General features: G+C 41.4%; 1 protein-coding gene across 1 annotated transcript in view; it reads left to right on the plus strand.

The window, feature by feature from the left end:
• Positions 1 to 5,197, plus strand: part of TEX26 (testis expressed 26) — a 171,295-nt gene extending 166,098 nt beyond the window's left edge. The window contains exons 7-8 of the mRNA XM_085621664.1: positions 1,385 to 1,546; positions 4,925 to 5,197. Coding sequence (XP_085477790.1) covers positions 1,385 to 1,546; positions 4,925 to 5,058 — 296 coding nt within the window. The 3' untranslated portion in view covers positions 5,059 to 5,197. The remainder of the gene's footprint in view (positions 1 to 1,384; positions 1,547 to 4,924) is intronic.
• Positions 5,198 to 10,220: the final 5,023 nt, after the last annotated feature.

Raw genomic sequence — 10,220 nt, forward strand, 5'->3', positions numbered from 1 at the left:
ACAATACTTGCAGTACTTATATTTGATTTGCTTTGAGGCACTAGTTAAGCCGTAATCAATATTATAGTCATTATTGGATAGTCATAAAACAATCCTTGACCTGCTGTTGACACTCCAAGCCATCATAGATTCTAATATGTAGCTGAATATCAGATCATAACCAACATTCTGGCTGTTTTGAATATGTGGCAGTGGAACAAGTCGTTTTTGAAGAGGATGTGGAAGAATGCTTGGGTTTCACTATAAGTGGCTGTGGTAGGTACAAACCCAGGTTAACCATGTGGGTTCACAATGAGAAAGGATTTAGCCGCTAACAGAACTATTCCAAAGAGTTCCTTGAGATGTCTCAGAGAGATCTAGGCAGATCAATGTGCAGACTTGAACCTGGTCTCTGGTTGTTAACAGTTCCTCTCTTTTATTCATGATGGTGATTTGAGTCCTTAGAGTGCATGGAATACACATTTTAAATCACAGATGTTTGAGTTGTTTCCCAGGTATGCAAACAGTTTGTACTGTTAACGTGGTTTTGTGAATTTTGAATAGAAATGGGAGTCCTGGAGTCTGCCAGTAAATTGCCACCATTTCAAGATCTGCATTTGAATTCTTTATCAAAAGGGTAGAATAATGGGACATGTGGAGAAATTCCTTTGACTCCGTTCCTAGTATAAGCAATCTGTCATCACCAATTATGATTGAATCTATAGTCCGGTTCGCTTTCAAACGTATATCCGACGACCTAAAAGTAGTGCTGCTCACTTATAACTTGCATATTTGGATGAGAAATATCCCATTGATAGGGCATAATGCTAACTTTTCTTAACCCACACTTTACGTTTTATGACAAGAACTGTACAATGCAGAGCAATTCTTGCAATTCTTATTACGTTCTAGCTTTGCCCTTTGAACAGCCATGTCACCATGTTATCTGTTTCATTCTCCCTGTACCCTTTTTCTTGAGATTGTGAAGGTACTTAAACATGTAGTTTCATAGTGCCATACATCTGAATAATTTGCAAACTGTTGTGCTGCATTGAAACTTTGTATATTATTCCCGTCATATTGATAAGTGATGATGTCACCAATATTATTTCTCTTGCAAACCAAATAAATATAAATGTGGCAAATTACATCATATTCTGTTGGTGAACCACACAAACAATCTTGAAAAAACATGGCAATCGACAAAAATCATGGGCAATGTATTTCTCAGTTAATGAAAGAGTTATTTCTCACTCGCTGTGACCATCTTTTCTCTTTACATTTTACAGGGAAAGTTTCCCATAAGGAAAAAGGTTTGGAATGTATTATGTGTTTTCTGTGTTTTTACATTTGTGTAAAGTATATCCTCAGTTAGCTCACTAACTGGACTGAAATCTGCTTTCAGTTCCCACAGTGATAAAGGCACATATCAAAAACCAAGAAAACAGGATTCAACGCACTACTTACCAAAGACATTTTGGAAAGACGTATTTAGACCTTCAATTGGCCTTAAATTCTGTAGATCCAGAGGAAGTTAAAAGATATCTTCGAAAAGTTCCAAAGGATGGTAATTATTGATACCATGGTATTTGTTCAATTGTGTTTAGTGTAAATTTGACCTTTGATATATTACGGTGATTAATGTTGTTTTTTATTGTTTGGCTTACATTTTGGGTGGACATCCTGCAGAAAGAACCACATTTTTAAAAGGGGTATGAGAGCGTAACGTTTAAAGTCAGTGGGCCTGAATCACAAAAGTAAACTTAGACTAAAAGTCTAAGTTTAGAACTAAAGTCTAACTTTACTACTACTAAAGTTAGACATTTGGTCTAAGTTTAGACCAAAAGTCTAACTTAAACCAAAAGTCTAACTTTAATAGTAGTAAAGTTAGACTTTTGGTCTAAGTTAGACTTTTGGTCTAGACTTAGACCAGACTTTAGGTCTAAACTGAATTTTGGTCTAAGTTTACTTTTGTGAATCAGGTCCAGTACACTTTGAATCAGGTCCTACGCCAAACATGGCTAAATATTTATAAGATCCATGTCACCACAAATTGAGACATACACGTATATCTATTGCCTTTAGGTAGATGCATTATACACTCTGAATTTACCCTAAATATTATAGAAACAATTAATTATACATTATTTATGCCTTGAAATAGGCTGTGTAAGAATAGTTTATTAGTGAGGCAATTAATACTAAGGGCCTTATTTAGAGTTTGGCAGATTAGATTATCTGTAATAAAACACATGATGGCTATCCTTTAACCTCATTACAAGTCCAGTAGGATGTATTTCATTTGTAATACAATGCATGGGATATCAATCATGTTTATGTCAGAGTATCCAATTGCCTCAAGACCTACATCTTTCTTTTGTACAAAACTACATGTCTAGTTGTTTCTATGGCATACGATTCACATGCATAAACCCTTTCAAAGTGTGAGATGTATTTAAAAGCAAATGAGGCACCCCCCACCCACTGTCCTAGACCCTAAGATCCTACAAGACCATATTTATTTATTTATTTAATTATTTAGAAGGTTAACCCCTTCAGTGCCACGCCCTTTCCCCCTCCTGTGCCGGGCGTTGCATTAGTGGGTGGGGTTCATGACGAGATAGTCTCGTCATTGGCACAGCGCAACCGTGCTCCATGACGAGACTATCTCGTCATGGGCACTGAAGAGGTTAATTTAAACAAAATGCTTGTTACCTTTCAATTATTTCAAAGTTCTTGAGGAGTTATTGTACACATGTGTGAATGCAAGGGATGTTATCAGTCATTCTGAAAGGTAGAGCTCATATCGATGGTCTTCGGTAGAAGTGAGGAAACGCAGTCGGAAAGCTTGTAGAGTGCTGTCTTCAGGAGTTTTCTAAATCCAAATTGGTCAGGTCTCAGGGAGGGATTAAGTCCATTCCACAATGTCTGCCACTGCACTCTTACACATACATAGGGCTTGATTAGGGTTTGGCAAATGATACTCCATCTGTCAGGGTGGCAGAGGACTTTACCTCTGCCACCCTGATGGACAGCTGTCTGCCAGATTTAGGGATGACCACTGGCCAGCTCTCATCTCACCACCAAAGATTTTCAAAGTTTTCGTTTTTTTAAAAACAAAGTCCCAAAGCGGGAGTTTGCTTCTGCAAAACAAAACACAAATGACCCCACACTCTGGGAGAGTTCTATCCAAGGGTGTGGGGGTCATTATTGTTTTTTTTCTGTCCTCAGGCTTTTCCTGGTGATGATGAACCAAACAAAAAGATATTATACGGTCCACCCTAAATAGGGCGGGCAGTGTAATGCCCTTCCTCTGAAGGGCTGTACTCTATCAAGCCGTCAGAGGAAGCTTTCTGTCTTATGTTGCCTTTATGGTCCATTCATTTCTAAAAGAGGCAGATGGACCTAGGGTTTGGCAGACAAGACGGGGTACTCTGTTGCATTTTTGACGGAGTACCCTGCCGTCCAAACCCTTAACCAGGCCCTGAGGAGGTTTGAGCTACATCCATACATGGCTGGTGTTAATAGACCCTCTGGTGGTACCCTTTCCATGAACCTTTCCAACATTGGCATCAATAATGTGACAGGGATGATGTCCTGAGGCCCACATTTAAAACATATGGTTCCATATCATTTTGCTAAACAATTTATGAAGCTAACATGTAAAAAAGCGTAGAGTAATCAATTGCACATACTTCCCTTTAACTCATGTAGCCTTTCTGTGTGTCCAGAACATACTTAAACAATGAGAAGAAAGCACATTCCCATTCTGTCTCTGATTGTTATTTGATTATTTACATTGGCATATCATTTGTACATGGGTTGTAGAGGGGGGTTTAGCTTACTGAATTAATGTCCTTAGTTGTCTGGTGTTTAATCTAGGCATTTGCGCTGAAGTTGGACATATGGTAGAGCTCCTATTATGATTGTTTTTCTGAGATGTAATGCACCTATATATAATGATGTGTAGCTTTTGGATAATGTACACTGATTACTCCCATATTTCACTATGACCTATATTGTTCTATCATGTTAGCATGATTTTTTCTCTGCATTTAATTCCAATTGAGTCTGAAAGAAATATTTTTTATTTAAGTTAAGGAGTAGGCTGATAGAAGATCACAAATGTAAGGGAGCAAAGGGTGGCTCTACAGATGACCCATGGTTACTTTTGCCAAGAGATGGCTGAATAATCATCTATATTTTCGCAAACAAGTTAAATACTGAAAATGATTTACCTCTGCTTTGTGATCCATGGGGTACTAATAGTTTATTTAGTGACTTGAAAGTGTGTTTTAGCCGCTTGTTTAGTGAACAAAAGGAGGGTAATGTTCCAGATGAATGAGCCATTTTCCACTGAAGATAGTTATGTTTATATTCTCGAGATATTGGCAAATCACTTTTAATGGAAGATGCTGTCCATAATACGTGGTTCAAGGCAAAATGAAGCCTTTCCATTATGTGAGGTTCGTGCACATTAGTTCCAACACCTTAGGTACCCTTTAGGTGTGAATAGTCCTTTTTCATCTCTTAACAGGAGGAGCTCTTCCGTAACCCTCTCTATTGTCTTGCCTTCTTAGTTTCCTAATACAGCTTTCTTTTTCCTTTATGTAGTTACTCTTTGTTTTTACAGAACATTTGCAGTTGTTCTGCAATTATCAATGACTCCTTTGTACCACATTTCAATAGGGGAATGGTCTCTGTCAACAGAAGGTGAGATTTAGGCTATCGATTGCCACAAAAGAATACACATATTGAGCCATATCATTAAACTAAAGGCAGGGACGATTTGGCCACAGGGGTTCCAAACACACAGCAGCCTTTAAATAAAAGTGGAGAAGCTGCAGTGTTTCCATTGTCTGGTAAACATGCTTTCAACCATTGTTGCGGGTGTTTTGTTCCGAGGTTTTGTGTTTTACATTTGTGCTATTTTTATTTTTCACAGAGAGAAAGGCAATCCAACAATTCCTGAACACTGTAGGTAGGACGGAAGATAACTCAGCAGCATCCAAAACAAAACAATGTGACCCGCCTCAACCACCTCCGCCTCCAGCATGTCCTCCTCAGCCTTCAGTCTGAGAATTACTTAAAACAACCACCCATATGTTATTTTTGTGTTATGTCTGCTGTTGAAACTCAAAATAAGCATTAATGGTATCTCAGTTCATGTCTTATAAACAATCTGAATGGTGTGATTTCTTTCAAGAGTGAGTATTTATTAAATGTATTGAAGGAAGAAAACAACAACAGTCCTAAACATATATACAAAACTCGGTTTGTGGTGAGTGGAAGAAGATCCGCAACAAAGAACTATTTGTAGCTGTATCAGCCTGTCCAAAATCAATATTTGTTGCCTCACACTGGCCTGACCAAGAGCCGGGAGTTCCCACTCCTGGAATTCTTGCAACCAGAAAACTCAACACCTTCTACCATTCCTCAGAGTGGGACTCGGCCTGCTCCAGAAATAAAAGAGCAGCCTGTTTGTCTTGAAGAACCTCTCGCATCTTCATGGGGAACAAAATCCCAATCTGTGCTACAGAGGCCAGAAATGTTCTTCAAATCGTCTCCAACTCTGTATGTCTATTCACAGAGGTGCAACTGACAAATGGAAATATCACATTATTGGAATTATGAATTACACTTTTCCCTTGTTCCTCGGTACACAGATGGTTAACGTGCTATTGTGGAGCATGATGATCATAGGACAACCCTGAATCTGTGTTGCAGTCCCCCCCTCTGGAATTAAGGCGGTGGCAGTCCAGATTCATGAATAGAGATCAACGATCTTCAGATGACCCGAGGTGTCTGCATATGGCTCTCAAACTCTCCATTATTCTGTATGCTTTCATTACCCTGCATTGTAGGGGTCAGAGCATTTCCACACTACTGCAGGCTCAAATCTATTTACTAAAGCGCCCCCTGGATCCATTTGACCAGCAAAAGTATTAAGTAGACGCTCCTGCCACATCCAGAGATTTCCACCAGTGCTTCTGAGGTATCACACATCAACTCTGCTCTTAAAGCACTCTTATGATGCATTCCACCCATAACAGTAGGCCCCTGCTCGAACTCCAAATGTCAGGCCGTCCACATCATCTACTATCTTGGGACTCACACATAAAACATCAGTGTCTGTGCGCCTCCGATTGGCCTTACCAAAGCAAGGTCATCTTCAATCAGGGCACACATGGCCAAACTGATTAAAAGGCAGCACAGCAACTCAAAGCTGCTTGACAGGCGCTATCTGCACAACAGGCATAGGAGAGGTGGCAAGAAAAACTCCATTCTCCAAGTGGTCAACCAACAGAGGAAAGCTCCTGCATCACCAGGCTTCCGATTCGTTCCTCAGCTCCCACCACCTGCTCACAGCACTGCCATCCCTGCATGGTCACAGCCACAAAATGTGCATCTGCCCCGGGGACCTCTCACAGAAGGCAGCCATATTGCAACAGTGTAGGTTTACAACAACAGTGCAATTTTGTTTCACTGGAATGTAAATTCGTTTGCAGCACTAATGACGGAAACCACTTCCATCGTAAAAAGTATAGTCTTTAAAAATCTGTTCAAGCACAAATGTGCATGCAGCTACTGCATAACAAATATTGGCACTTGCAATGTACAAAATGTCGATAAGAAAAGTTGTTTGTCGACATACTGCCACTGTCCAGCTCCTAAAATTATCATGCATTTTTCTTCATGACTACCAAGTAGAAAAGTAACCATAGATGTCTATGTTTAGAAATATCATTCTTAGAATACTTCTTTGTCACGTATTCTTTTTTGCCTCCAGTGAGGCCTTTCCTCTGGGTCAGTAACTGGATAGTACACATCCTTGGAACTGCACTTTAACATTGATTTCCCAGTTCCTTTCTACTTTTGCTTTCAAATTTGATGGAACAAATACTTTTGTTGTATGTCTGAATCCCCAGATGTACCTTTGGAGAGTAGTCAATGGCTACTGCAGGAGGCAGCATCAGGAGTCGGACTTGCAATCAGATTGAGAAGAAAAAGTAACAGTGTGATGGTCGATGTTCAACTATATCTGGCCTCACAAATTACAGTCGAATTAGTTGGTACAGTAAATATAATGGTGAACAAAGAAAACCTGGCTGTCCTAGCACCTTCTGTGGCATAGTTATGGTGCTGTTCTTGTGCTTGGAACATTGTAATGCGAGGGTCTAGAACAGCTGCATGGCATTCAAGCCATGTACACTGATTATGCATTTTATTGAAATTATGTACACGATACACCTTGCTCAACTGTATAGAAGTTCATGTAGCTCAGATGACTGTGGTGAAGCTGTGGAGTTGGTAATACAAATCCACAACCCTTATGTATTTTAATGAAGGATCAAAACAAAATACACAAATGATTGTCACTTGTGCACCCCTTCCCACCCAGCAGTCCAAGTTTAGATGTCCTTGAACCCTCTGGCTCTAATGGTCCTCAATATAGGCACAGGATACAGTTCAAGGGGACCTACAAAGACTCAAATGTTGTAGCTCTTAGTGCCACTGGAAGTTGAGAACTACCAAAGCATCTCGAAGTTGCTATTCAAGGGTGTTTCCAAACTTCAGGATCCAATGTCATCTATAATGGCAGGTTGCGGTAATGACTTTCAGTGTTGCAGGCAAGGGGGACGTTGGCTCCTTCCTATCAACTGAGGCAGACAATTCACTCATAATCCAGACAAGGAGGCAGCACTTCCACTCTCATCTTATTGTAGGCTTCATCATAGCCTAGAAGTAAATAAGAGGTGGGTGCCCTGTTTCTGGCACGTCATTGCTCTAAGTCGATGCTGCACAGCTTCCTTTTGAAGTGTATGCTGGTCTGAAGTACTAGCTCCAAAGGGCCAGTGCTTTTGGGGAGCTGGGGGCTTTGGTGGGAAGCCATGGCCAATCAGGTTTCCTTGTAAAGGACATCATTCAATGAGCACGACATACATTCACACCACGTGTAGCACATTCACACAGCACACAATCAGAGGGGAGGGAAGAAACTAGTTTATGAATACTGGAAGAATTTGCATGACAGGGTGAGTGGTCACCTTTAAAGTCTAGAGTCATATTGTACCAAATAAGACACCACTAACCATCAATTTCCCTAGCCTGGTGAGAGGGGCGTAGCCACCCATTCACCATTAGTAGGGACACACACATTGTGTTTCCCACAGTCAAGACGAATCCCTGCTGATAACGCAATAAAGATATGTGAAACTTCTACAGCGATCTTGAATATTTCAAAGTGACTGGGAGAACAGTCAAAGTAAGATAGAAAAGTGTAAAAATAGGCAAGCAAGCACAGCTGTTTGCATGGTGCTGCTAATTTGCGACCTTCTTTGTCTGCATTTTAAGTGGAGTTTACAATAAATGTACAGTTACACTGCAATAGTCCATGATCCATTCTCTATAACACACTTTGACAGGGAGACAATAAGCCAAGAGGGGGTGTCTTGAGAATTGGGGGTCATCAGATAGGACTTAAAATAGAATTAAAACAATAAAATATTTTTCTTGCAGAAATTAAAGGTGGAACCCAGTGGTAATAGAGGATTTACAACGCTTAACAAATATGTCCTGGTAATCCTTCCCTACATCAGAGGCAGGGCAAGTCATTGGAGGGAACCAAGAATGTAATAACAGGAGCAAGGAGGGGTATTTTTATAAGATGCGGACTGCTGCAGGAGGATGAGAAGACCGGGCGGGAAGGCAAAGTTAGAGTGGTAAATAGAGAGGTGCACCAATGGGGTGAGCACAAACGGCAATGTTAGCCTGTCCCAATAGGCCCTTTGTTGAGCAGGCGCATAGACATGCATCCACAGAAGTCAACCAAAAGTACGTGGCTACTTTGGAAATGCCACAAAGTAAGCTTTCCGATATCGTCAGTCAAATAGGAAGAAGCATTTTATACAGCCATCAAGTCTTAGCATAAAGATGTGTTCTGTATATGCACATATTGCACCGCATTATAGATGCGGGACAAATAAGCTGTCAGGAGGCTCACTGACAGTGCACCACTAAAATGTGGTGCACTGACAGTGTGCCCCCTGGTGGCAGCCCTCTGGAGTGGGGAAAAGGGGTCCTATGGACCCCCAGACATCCCCGTGCAAGCAGGTGAAGTCACTCACTGCACCTGCCTGCAAAGGGATCATTCTCACCTCTTAAAAGTGCAGGCGGGTTGCCACCTGCACAGTGAAACACAGACCCGCAGCTTCAAAGCCGCTCTGTTTTTTACTTGAATGCGCTGTATCTAGTGCAGCACGACTTTGCAGCTGACATAGGGGCAGAACATTCAATGCAATAGGGCGCACTTTACCTGTTTGCGCCCAGCGCACCTGTTTTAAGGTGCACTATGGTGCAAACTGGGAAATTGCACCCTATATGTAATAGTGCCCCTGAACTGAGACTTCTATTGTAGAGTGTTATAGAGACAAACCTTTGCATAGAAATAGAAAACCTTTTTTTTTTAATAGACCAGATTAGCAATGCAGGTCTCACCTACAAAAGCAGAGCCTGACACACCCTCCTACCATGCCTGGCTAAGGTCTTAGAGATACTAATCAACCAACACCTCACGAACCACCTTAGCAGCCATCAGCTCCTTGACACCATGCAGTCCGGATTGAGGCCCAACCACAGTATAGAAAAAGCGCTCATCGTCACCTGAGACAACATCTGCATGATCCTTGACCAACGAGACATAACAGCCTTCATTCTCCTGGACTTCTCTGCAGCATCTGGCACAGTCCCACACCCCATCCTCATTAGGCACTTGCACGAGATTGTCATCCAAGGACATGGTCTTCACTGGATCTGCTCCTTCTTACCAGATAGAATACAAATTGTCAACCTGGCACCTTACTACTCGGAAGCCCGCAATCTCATCTGTGGAGTGCCACAAGGGTCCTTACCCACCCACCCTCTTTGACACGTACATGATCCCTGTAGCCAACGTCATGCATGCACATGACATCAACATCCTCTCCTACACCCACAGCATGCCCTCATACTCTCCCTCTCACACAAAACCCTTAACACAGGAAATAAGTTCACTGCCTGCATGACTGAAATTACTAATTAGATGAAAGCCAACTGTCTCAAGCTCAACGCAGACAAGACAAAAGTAGTGATCTTCTGCAAGAATACCTCACCATAGGACTCAAACTGGTGGCAGGCTGAACTTGGACTTACAACCATACCCAGTACAAGTCAGGAGCCCCGAAATCATTATAGACTGCAAA

This window comes from Triturus cristatus, chromosome 8, assembly GCF_964204655.1.
Source record: "Triturus cristatus chromosome 8, aTriCri1.1, whole genome shotgun sequence".
Taxonomy (NCBI): Eukaryota; Metazoa; Chordata; class Amphibia; order Caudata; family Salamandridae; genus Triturus; species Triturus cristatus.